General features: G+C 36.2%; 1 protein-coding gene across 3 annotated transcripts in view; it reads left to right on the forward strand.

The window, feature by feature from the left end:
• The window catches only part of hdac4 (histone deacetylase 4), a 197188-nt gene that overhangs the window by 71701 nt on the left and 112717 nt on the right, over positions 1-12770 (forward strand). For all 3 annotated transcript variants that reach the window (XM_052606715.1, XM_052606716.1, XM_052606719.1), the window contains one exon: positions 3152-3220. In XM_052606715.1, coding sequence (XP_052462675.1) covers positions 3152-3220 — 69 coding nt within the window. The remainder of the gene's footprint in view (positions 1-3151; positions 3221-12770) is intronic.

Consider the following 12770-nt stretch of genomic DNA (forward strand, 5'->3'; position numbering starts at 1 on the left):
GTCTGATCCCTTCTGAAGCTTATTCTGGCCAATAAAACCCATCTTAGATGGGATGAGACTGTCTGGATCACATGTAGAGTGGCCAATCATGGATTTGTTTGTAAGTATTCATCAATCATCAAACCACGATAATAGACATACCCACAAAAAAGTGATTTTTTTTCTGTTGATATATGTCTGTTTTAAGTCTGTAGTCAGTAATCACTGATCATCCACAGTAACAGTGGAAAAGTCTGAAATCACTAATCATTGATGATCAAACCACATATTAGATATACACCCACATTTGTAATTTTTCTATTTTATTTAATTTTTAACAGCTAAGTCTGAAATCAGTTATCATTTATCAACAATAGCCGCAGACCAGAATAAAGTATTCCTGAGTGTTTTGTTCTGGAAAATGCACTTTTCCTATCATTAAGGCAGTGCACCGAGCTCTGCGCAGAATTGCCCTCAACCTCCATTCAGCAGTCATGATCCTTCATCATCTTTCCTGTCTTTCTGCATTTCATAGCATCTTTGAGGAGAGATTGGGCTTCTACTGAAGTGATGTTGGGGTTCAGTAATACAATATGAATGCCTCTCGCTGAACCCCTCTAGATTTTCTGAGGTGGTTGTTCATCCTCTCTGCAGTGTTCAGTGCAAACTGAGGCGTAAAACCCTCCGGTCTCACTTTCAGAGGAACTGACGGTGCTGTTGATCCGTGGAAACGACCCTGAGCCCTGTCACCGCCTGCCGCTGCTGGAAGCCTGTGACTGGAATGACTAATGAATTAAACAGTGTGAAGTCTTTGAATTCTTTCATCTCGACACCCCGGCTCTCTCTCTCTCTCTCTCTCTCTCTCTCTCTCTCTCTCAGGCTGTGATTCACTGTCAGTCTTTAGCGAGTAGGTGTGAGACACTTCGAGGTCAGTATGTCAGGACGCTCACTCGAGTGAAGTGCATCTGAAGATCATTACTGCTCCTGGTTCTGCCATACACAAACTCATTACAGCACCTGGGTGTCACAAAGATATTTTTTCACGTTAAAGCTGCAGTAGGTAACTTTTGTAAAACATTTTTTTTTTGAATATTTGTGAAACCTGTCATTTTGTCCTGACAGTAGAATATGAGACAGATAATCTGTGAAAAAATCAAGCTCCTCTGGCTCCTCCCAGTGGTCCTATTGCCATTTGCAGAAACTCCATCGCTCCCGGTAAGAAACAACCAATCAGAGCTGCGGTCCGTAACTTTTTTTGTGTTCAAAATGTAGAAAAATTTATATAATAAGCGAGTACACCATGAATCCATTTTCCAAACCGTGTTTTTAGCTTGTCCTGAATCACTAGGGTGCACCTATAATAAGTGTTTATATTCAGACTATTTTAGATTGCTTCGGGGGTACCGCGGCGGAGTAACACAGTACCTTTGTGATTCTTCATAGATATAAACAGAGAGAAGTAGTTCCGGCTACGATGTTCTTCCGCAAGACACAAGCAGTTCTGTTTATTAACCGCTAGAGCGGCAAAAGTTACCTACCCCAGCTTTAAATTTATTTAGATTTTTTTAAAAGTTGAACTAAAATATATATGAATGAAGTAAAAAAAATTATAATAATAAATACAAAATATATATACAGTGCCCTTTAAATGTTGAAGAATGTTGTAAGACTTTATTAAAAATGTTTTTGAAATAAGTCTCTTTAACGCTAACCGTTTGTTTTCTTTATTTAAAAAAAAAAACATTACCTACCCAAAATTTTGAACAATATTGTCAATTTAGAAAATGTAGCCTAGTTTTTGTACCATTAATATTTTATTGAATTATGGCATTAATTTCAGGCTCATTTTCTCCCTAAATTCTCTTTAATGTGTGTGGTTGCTTTCTTTTACATTTTTTCTTTTATTTTTTTTATTCAGATTATTTTATTTCAAATTGTTGTTGGTTCTTTTTATCATCATGTTGTTATTGTAAACGCTATATATATATATATACACACACACACACACACACACACACACACACACACACACACACACACACACACTACATATTGGAATCCCTATAATGGCTGATCCCAATATACATCAAGAAGTGTAGCCTCTTGCTAATATAATATTAATACATATATTGTACAATTAATTGCAGGCAACCAAGATTAAAAAAAAAATGGTGAAAAAAGCAATCAGCCACAGCTGATAAAAAAAAGAAAGAAAGAAAGCCAATTGTTGGCAGATTCTTGTCAATATATCAAGCAATCCCACACAAACTACTACTATGATGTATAAATACTTATAATAAGGTGGTTTTTTTTTCCTCCAAATTACAGAAATAAGAACTGCTTAATTGTCAATGTCACAATATGAGAAAAAATATGGATTTGTTTATAACCGGTTTAGTGAGATTCCCCGGTGCACATTTTCTTCCTTGTTTCTGGTGGATTATTATTTGATGAGATGTGCAGGGTTTATGGTTCCTCTCTCTGTGTGTGTGTGTGTGTGTGTGTGTGTGTGAATGCTAATGCTCTCATGTATCCTGCAGTGAGTGTTTCTCTCTCTCTTCCTCTTTTAGAGATTTAGGCTATTTATAGCTGCTTCTCCCTGAGTTATCATGCTTACTGATGTTGTTTTGCTTTTCCTCATAATTACAAATGCTGCTTTGAGAAATCTGTTGCGTGTTCATTTCATGTGCGCTGCGGACCTTCCTCAGGGTAGACGACAGATTTTAAACTGATGCAAAGAGAAATGAGGAGAGATAGATGTACATGTTATGTTCAGTAAGTTCAGTAGGTTTTCAGATTGTTCAGCTAATGAAATATTGAAAATATGGCAAAATATTTTTTAATAGCATCTTGGACTGGATATGAAAAGTGTGAGGTGAGAAGTTATTTCGTTTTTTCTGAAAAATTACAAAGAGAAACTGTTTTGTGGTGTGTAAATGCATAATGTGACTAGGAACATGTATTAGAGTGAATAGAGACAGGTTTTTTACCTTTATGACCGTGAGAGTACGTCATCCCTCAAAATATGGCATCTTCCCTGGCAGTGCTCCATATGTTGCATATGTGATTTGTGTGCAGAGCTGTAATACAATATCCTGATGACTTATGCTTCCCTGATCCTCACATTGCACGGATTTTCTCAGTTGGAATGGTTTCTCTCTGTCTCCCACAGATGGACTTCCCAGTCAAGAACATCCACTGGAACTTCTGAAGCCATCTGGAGTCAACCACATTCCTCCTGGTAGGGCAGAGTCTTCTGTGTGTGTGTGTGTGTGTTGGTGTGTATGTGGTCCAGTCAGCGGATAACATCCCTTTTGGCACAGCCAAGGGTCAGAGGTCACCAAACAGGGGAATACAATTGGCTGCTTTGACATAGTAGAAGTGCAGATGTTTTTGAAAGGGATAACTCACCCAGAAATTTCAATTCTGTCATGATTTGTGTGTCAAGTTTAGAAGAGTTTAGTTTCTGACTTTTTTTGTTATTTTAAACGAAACCTCAGAGGTTTCTTACTCTCCAATTGAAACAGAGAAGATGTCATAAAGACAGCATAAAATGAGTCCGTATAAACAGTGTGGCTTAATCCACGAAGAGGTACGCTTGATTTGTATGATGATCAGATTTAGCCAATCAAAGTCTTCTGGGTTTGGATTGATGAGCGGATGAGTAAATGATGACCGTTTTTATTTTTGGATCTCTTTAAAAATGTAGAATTCCGTGGAATTCTAACCATCCGAAATGTGTCTGCGGTTTATTTCGCTAGAACAATGGTGACTTGTGCAATATATATATTTTTTTAAGTCACCAAAGTGACAATATGAGAAACAAAAAGAGTTTTTGCGACTGAAGCAGTTTCACAGAGACATGAGACTGATGTTATATATGAAAAACAGGAACACGAGCCTGTCGTCATAAAGACTTTGATCTATTGAATATTTGATAAATCTATTTATCAATCCATTCATACATCTGTCCTTCCATTTCTATCTCTATCTGTCTGTCCATCCATCCATCCTGTCTTCTTTCCTTCCTTTAATATGTGTATTTCTCTTTAGTATTTTTTTCTCTCTCTCACATGGTATCTCTGAAGGATTCATTTGTGTGTGTGTGTTTCTGAGAAGTATAGTAGAGAAGTAAAGTGTAGGTTTTCTCTCGGCTAGAAACCAGAGACCTTTATAGTAAATCCTGTAGTAAGGGAAGAAGGTGTATGGAATGTAAAATAAAAATGAAGAATAAAAAGAAAATAAGGAAGGGAAGGATGAAGGATTGAAGAATACTACAGTAGGTATGACAGGAATGAGGAAAAGCAAGAAAATATAGAAAGGATAGCACATTGTGGAAAGAAAGAAAGCTGCAAGAAATGCAGGAAGAGAAGGAAGAAAAAAAGAGATGTTAGTACATTTTCTATTCGTAGTCTGAGATTGAACTGTTTGTCTTGGGAACTTGTGTAAGCGGGTGCATGTTTAGACCCAGTCTACGCTGCTTCAGCTGGGTTTAGGACCGGGTTTAGGACTGGAAGCAGATCTTCCACTCTCCCCGTCTCTTTCTCTCTCTTCCTTGCTGAAGTGGTATTGATTGTAAACGCTCTCTGAGCAGGGACCAATGTTTCTTTATACCGTATGTTTAATGCATCCGTGAGGACATGGCATGCTTGCTGTTTTTGAACCATAACGTTCCCAGCCAGGCCTGGATGGACTGTAGTTTTGATTTATTTTTCTGATGCTGGTGTCAGAGCAGCACATATACAATATCAAACCACCTGTGCTGTTACTTTGTAAAAAAAAAAAAAAAAAATTATTGTTAGACAAGGAGACATCTATTTATGAAATACCAGGCGTTATTACTAATTTTATAACAAATTATAATTATATAGTATTTATATATATATATATATATATATATATATATATATATATATATATATATATATATATATATATATATATATTATATTAAATCTTTATATATAAATATATTTCAAATTAATAATAATAAATGAAAGCTGTATTAAACTTACATTATTTTTTTTTTTTTGTCTTTTGATATTGATATTAATTATTTTTTGGTCTAATTTATCGTGGAAAAAGTTTTTTGAAGCACTTTTTAAATCCGGTTCATTGTAATCGTATTGAAAATTAAATCAAGATTTACACATTTCTCCTTTTGTGTTCCAAAAAAACCATACACGTTTCTCTTGCTGTGTTATAGAAATTCAAACTGCCAAAATTAAATTTAAAGGGAAGTGCATCAGGAATATCATCCTGTTCACATTTCTCAGTGTCCCGAGCGCTGATGCCATGTGTCTGTCTTATGTCTTATTTATGCTGTCGACGGCTTTTGCGTGGCCCTGGCGTGTGAGTTCATTCAAGCATGTTTGTCTGCGTCTGTGTGTCAGCTGAGAGCTTGAGTCATCAGTGTGTTATTCTTACAGTCTGCAGTGGCTTGATGTGTGTATGTGTGTGTTAAAGCCTCCTAGACAGCACACATGACACACAAACACACATTCTGGTCAAGTTATACTATGACCTTTTCATGCATTCTCACATAATTCGCTCACTCGTACACACTCTTCCTCAGAGGAGGGTTGTGAAAGCGCACTGGCTCTCACAAACGTGCCGGGCAGATCGCCTGCTACGAGGGCGGAAAATGAATTGAAAATGAAGATGAGCTTTTGGCGACTTGTTAAACGCCCACACCTCTGAGCTCCAAACCGGCCTTCTCCAAAAAAGCATGCAAATGCATCTGCTCTTTATTGTGATTTTATGCGATGCTTGTGAATACTGTTTTTACAAATATGGGTCAATTGTTTGTGTTTAGCTACCAATGGCAATACGTTTAACACCTTTTACCCAAATTAGAGATGTCTGGTCCTAGACATTCATTCATTTTTATATTTATTAATCTAAATAACATAATTACAATGTATACATATTACATTATGCATGTAATACTATTTTATATTAAAATAATAATATTAAGGTATTTTTAAGCTATTGATTTTATTGTTTCATGTGACATTTTGTTTGTCTCAAGCTACAACATGGAAAAAAACCCATAAAGTCATACTGAAATGACAAAATTGCTAAAACTTACTAAAATAATGACTAAAAGGAATTGAAGAAATTGAAAAGTGAAAGAAACAGAAAATATACAAATGAACACGGACTCAATAAATTAATAAAAACCTATAATAGTTTTAATTAATGCTGAAATAATACTGGTTTTGAAAGCAAAAAAACAAAAACAAAAACAGAATGGCTTTCTGATTACTTTTTTAATTAATTTATATCCTCAGAAATTGCCAAAACAAAAAAAATGCCTGTGATTAGTCATCTTGTGTCAGATCAAAAACAATATGTGCTATTTTGCATCCCTAGTTTAATCTGTTCTGCACATTACTCTTAATAATCATCATTCAAATAATAATAATAATAATAATAATAATAATAATAAAGCATAATAAAATAAATAAATAAATCAGTTCTGTCTGTGTGTGATTGCTGGTCGTATGTGGAGGAGGAGGCTTTGAGAATGTGATTCACACAGGCCTGATGAAGTTTACGGAGACAGATTTGCTTGCGTATTAAGTAGCCTGACTGAGCATGTGTCTCATTCAGAGGAGGCAGTAAGAAATGTGTGTGTGATGTAGTAAATACGTCTCAATCTCTCCCACAACACAACTGTCTGCTAAAGATTTTTGTGTAACTGCTGCCTACTTATGCTGAGCGATGTTAAATATTCATCATGCTGTAACTTTGATTTGAACATTTGTATTGATTTTAATGCACTTTTACTTGGGTTATTACATTTGTGAAAGTACTGTAGTTTTAAGCGTACTGTAAAAAGACAGTACATTATACACACAAGTTATTGTTTCACACCAACAGATTTGTTCAGGCTTTATCTTTTACATTTCATATCTAAAATACAATAAAATACACAGAAATGCCAGCATATTAATCTTATTTTTGGGATTTTTTTTTTTTTTTTCAAATAATTTTTTTTCCGTTTAGATTTTTCTCGATTCTGTTTTCTTTTTCTTTTTTTATGGTTAAATTGAATGTATTAATCAGAAGTCTAATTATGTCTAATTAATTAAATTCATAAAACCTATACAGTTCAACATCAATTTATTGAGAGTTTAACTCAAATTAATTACATGTTTAGTGCCCTATGAATTTTTTGTTTTATTATTACCAATTACTGGCATTTAGCATGTCTAATTATTTGATTTGCATAAAAACAACTTTTATATATTCTTAATAACAGCCTTAGGATTTTTTTTTTGTTTTTAAATTCTTTTGTGTTTTTAATAGGGCTGTCAAAAATAGCGTGTTAACGACGTTAATTAGTTGTTTGTTGTTAATTACGTCAAATTTTTTAACGCGTTTCACGCATGCGCAGTGTGACAAATTATTCAGGTCAGGAAAGTCTCGTCGATCTCTGAATTCTCAAGATAGTAAAAAACAGCGGCGAGCGCTGCGACGAAAACACAGAAGAAGCTTACGGTTTTACCCCAGTTACTCTCAAATACATTCATGCCAAGCTCGATAAACAGAGACGACTTTGGTAGTTGATACGCTGGAGCTTCTTCCTGTTATAGCGTCCTGTGTTTCACACTGCGCATGCGCAGAACGCATACATGTAATGCAGCGAACATTACAGCTGTTTGGAAAAGCATATGCATTTTTACTTGGTTTTACTGGCACTTGAAGCCTTCAGAACGTGAAAATATCAATCCTATTTTATCTTTTGGTATGCATTTCAGAAAAAAAAAAATGGTTAGGATTCAGGTGTTATTGCAAATAGTGATTAATCCTGATTAATCCACTGAAAATTCTGATTAATTTGATTAAAAATTTTAATCATTTGACAGCCCTAGTTTTTAAAAGGGGTGTGCCGGTTTCAGAATTGGTGATGACGGTTATGACGTGAGTCAAATGTGACGGTTCATAACATAACCGCCGGTGGGCGGATAGCGGATAGCGTTTTTCATTGTCTCGCCACCATGCTAGTGGATCTGCCGTAGAGTCAATTGGTTGTTCTTGGAGATAGCGGGTTAACTCCGTGTCAGCGCGCGCTCTGATCGGTAAAGGGGCAGAGATTTCAGACCTCCGTTTATTAAGGAGATCTGTCACAAAACTCATCATCCGCGCCAAAGTTTTTTGAGCAAATTTCAAAGCCGCACCCGCCCGCCATCCACTGATTGTTTTGCGGTCTATGGATGACGCAATGCTTTGCTGACGCGAGCCGCAAAAAAAAAGCCATTGTCTGTTCTAGAAAGGATGCAGCAAAGATATTTAATGCTAATGTATGAGTCATAGGCCTACGCTGAGTTTCATTTACGATGAGATGCGCTCTAGTTCACAGTACAGTGAAAGTGATAAATGCAAAATATTTTAATGACACGGTTATGGCGGTTATAGAGATCTAATGGTGGTGTTTAACTATTACCGCCGGTCTCACGGTTATATACTAACCGTCACACCCCCAGTTTTACATTTTTATTTTACCAGTTATCAAATGATTGTTTTTTTTGACAAACAAAGGGGATTTAGTATTAAAATGAATACATGAAAGAAATATGTGTAATTATTCCTAAAAAAACATAAAGTTGAAATAATTTTAGTAGTAGTCGTCCATATCGTCATTTGATTCATGTGAAATGACCTAAATTTAATGTATTCATTCAAACTTTGACAGATTCCATGACATTCCACGTAAAAAAATTTAAATTCCTTTTTTTATGACTCCGTTCCGTCTGTCCACGTAGAAATCATAGGGCCATAATATTTAATCAGTGAACAAATAATACAATACAGCCTATACTAGTAAAATCACAGTAACATACCGTAATGTTAGTTCAGCTTAACTGGGAAATAAGTGGCATATGTTCTTACAGTTATTTATTAGCTCAAGTGTCTTTATATCTCGCAAATATCATTGGTATAAGACAAATAAGGCGAATGCATCTGTTTTAAAGACTATAGCACATGCACAAACTATATCAGGGCTCCAAAACTAAGCACAGTTTTAAGGGATGTAGATAAAGCTTCTGGCACATTTTGCTGCACCAATGTCATGTGCAGAATGAAGATAATGGCATGTTTTAGAGAGTTACAGAGCGATCACGGTCACCTTGTCTCCTCTATAGGGACAGTTTATTTGTGTGGCTGAAATATTAGTTTGGCTTACGGTGCATTTCTCTCACTGTCCCTCTCTGTCTGCTTCTACCTGAAGAACAGGGTCATTGCGCTGCTTTACCTCTCTCTATCCCTCTTTTCTTTTTTCACTCCTCAGAGCTGGCTAAGCTCCAGAGCGGCTGGAGTGAGGCCAGGTCAGTCCAGCACCGTTAAAGCCGAGAGGGCGGGACAGGCGGAGGCCGAGGGCGGGGCCTAACTGCTTCCCCAACAGATCTGTGCAATCCTACAACAATTCAGCACACGTTTTAGTGCTTACTATGAAACCTATGTTGCACAACGATTTCTCACTCTCTGCTGATTCAACACCAATAATGCATTTGTCAAAGACACTTTTGCTGAAACAACAAGTTTAGACTTTTTATTATCGGAAGATAGATAGAAGTCTCGTGACTCATGAAGTAGAGGTGGGTGGTACGATCAAAATCTTGTTAGCTCCAAAATCATAGTTAATAGAGTTTATCTTTCATAAAAAAAATAAAATAAAAAAAAAAAATAAAAAATTATATATATATATATATATTTTAAAAAAAAACAAAGTAAAATAGTATGTTTGTGAAATATTTTTTTGCAATTTAAAATAGCTGTTTTCTGTTGTAATATATTTTAAAATGTAATTAATTCCCATGAAACAAAGCTGTATTTTCAACATCATTACTCTTCAGTGTTACGTGCTCCTTCAGAAATTATTCTAATTTTCTGACTTGCTGCTCGAGAAAAATATCATTATTATCGGTGTTTAATACAGTCATAAGCCACATTTCCACTGTCGGGCCAGTGCGAGCCAGGGCTTAAAGCGGGCCAGGTGGGCCTAATAGCCTCAACGTCATGCAACCTCATCATTTCAGCAACAAAGAGAAGTTATCAAAAAATGAATAAGAAATAAATCACTGGAAAATGCGTGATCACACAGGAACATGATAAAAGCGAAAATAGTCTGCTTATTCAGTTGAGTTTGTTTCTGTTTATTTGTAGCCACAGTAGCCTGTGAATCACATTTAGAATGAATGATAATATCTCTATTTTTATAAAAGCTCCCGAACAAAAACATTATTATATTTTTTTATGATAGGCTACGTGGAGCTAAACTCTCGAGTAGAGGCTTGTGACAGATAATAAAAGTTACTAAATAAATACACAATTGTGATAGAGAATAAGAAGCTGACGTCTGATTTCTTCAAGCGGTCATATTTACCATGTTTACTATGGTAACATGTTTAGCGTGCATAGTCATTTATATCGCTTAAAATAAATCTGCCGTGTTTACGTGATTATAATCCACACCGGATCGAGTAATTTCAAATGCTCGCTGCTGACTGAAAGTGAGTTTTTAGCTCAACTTATTTTATAAAGTTTTTAATGCTGGTGTTATAGCTTTCTGAAATGATCCGCAGTGCAGACGCTCTCTATTTTTATAAAAGCTCCCGAACAAAAATCTTTATTATATTTTGATGATATGTTGCGTAGAGCTAAACTCTCGAGACGAGACTTATGACCGATAAAATATGTTAAAGTGGAAACGCGGCTATATATATCTATCTGTCTGCCTGTCTGTCTCTGAGTCTGTGTCTGGCCGTATGTCTGTCTGTCTGTGTCCGTCCGTCTGGCTGTCTGTCTGTCTGTCTGTCATCTATTTATAGAAAAACCATCCATTTTCAGGTGAAGTCACCTTTATTTCTATTGTGCTTTATACAATACAGACTGTCAAAGTAGCTTCACAGATATAAACAAGAAAATTGCAGAAACAAGTATGGAACTCAACTATAGAGAGAACTCAGATTCTGCTGGAAAGCAGCTAGTGGCATTATTTACCTCAAATCAGTTCAGTGAAAAATCCAGTTCTAAACGGAAGTCACTGTGAACAGTCTTTTCAGCAGAATGATCTGTAGATGGCAAATGGATTTCAGGGGAAGTCAGCCGTGTACAGTACATGAGTTTTTGGAGGGAGAATGCTGGCTGCTCCAGGTGCCAGCCCTCACAGATGGTCATCATGCCTCCTGCCTGGCCCTCTGAATGCGGCCCTGTCCGCCCATCTTGGCACCCGTGTCCAGGTCAGAGCTGCCAAGCAAATCGGCCGGCCGGCAGTAGACCGCTATTCAGTCCGGACTTTGGTGCACTGATAGCATTCTTGATAGATCTCATTCATAGATTTTGCACAAGCTCATCATCTACATCTGGTGTTGTTTCTAGCACTTTCCTCAGTAGTTTTTCTCAAAGTATAAGCAATCTGTGTTGTGTGAAAGCAAGATTGTGCTTCAATGCCCCTCAACAGTCATTCCCATCTGAGGCAGGCCAATCAGGTCATATTACAAGAAGCTTTTAACTTTAAGATACATATTTTGGAACTGATATTTACTGATATTTTATTTTCAGTTAAAATATTAAATTAAATATAAATATATTAAGAGCTAATAATGAATGACATTGTGTTTTCTAAATAATATATATATATATATATATATATATATATATATATATATATATATATATATATATATATATATATATATATATATATACAGTACAGACCAAAAGTTTGGACACACCTTCTCATTCAAAGAGTTTTCTTTATTTTCATGACTATGAAAATTGTAGATTCACACTGAAGGCATCAAAACTATGAATTAACACATGTGGAATTATATATGGAATTATATACATAACAAAAAAGTGTGAGACAACTGAAAATATGTCATATTGTAGGTTCTTCAAAGTAGCCACCTTTTGCTTTGATTACTGCTTTGCACACTCTTGGCATTCTCTTGATGAGCTTCAAGAGGTAGTCACCTGAAATGGTCTTCCAACAGTCTTGAAGGAGTTCCCTGAGAGATGCTTAGCACTTGTTGGCCCTTTTTCCTTCTGTCTGCGGTCCAGCTCACCCCTAAACCATCTGGATTGGGTTCAGGTCCGGTGACTGTGGAGGCCAGGTCATCTGGCGCAGCACCCCATCACTCTCCTTCTTGCTCAAATAGCCCTTGATACCTTCAGTGTGACTCTACAATTTTCATAGTCATGAAAATAAAGAAAACTCTTTGAATGAGAAGGTGTGTCCAAACTTTTGGTCTGTACTGTATATATGTTATTTACAAAAAATATTTGTGTTATCGAAGCATGCATTTTATTATTATTACATGTTATTATCCAAATAACACTAATCTATTGATTTTTAACCATGCATCAGAATGTAGCTGTCCAGCTGTCCAGTGTGTAGTGACTCTGGTGGTGTCCGTTCTTCATAAACACATCTCTCAAACTCTATGTATTGTGCTGCCGCTGATGGTTTGACAGTTTGAGTGTTTCGAATGATTGACAGATGTATCTTTCCTGTCTGTGAGTCCAGCTGTCAGTCAAACTGGCTTGTTAGAGGAGCACTGTGTAATGCTCTAAATGTTGCCAGGGCGATATGAGCCTCCATCCACCCCACCACACCACAGGCTTTTCTACGACCTGCCTGGAGAACAGTTGCTTCCCATGATTTTGTCAATTCGAGTTCCTTCGCAAATGGAAGGTGAAGTGTGTTGTTTCTGCTCTTCTAATTTCACCAAATGGAATTGTAAAATAAATGGCTTTTTAAAGTGCTTTCCCAAACATTG

The sequence above is a fragment of the Carassius gibelio genome, chromosome A9, assembly GCF_023724105.1.
Source record: "Carassius gibelio isolate Cgi1373 ecotype wild population from Czech Republic chromosome A9, carGib1.2-hapl.c, whole genome shotgun sequence".
Classification (NCBI taxonomy): domain Eukaryota; kingdom Metazoa; phylum Chordata; class Actinopteri; order Cypriniformes; family Cyprinidae; genus Carassius; species Carassius gibelio.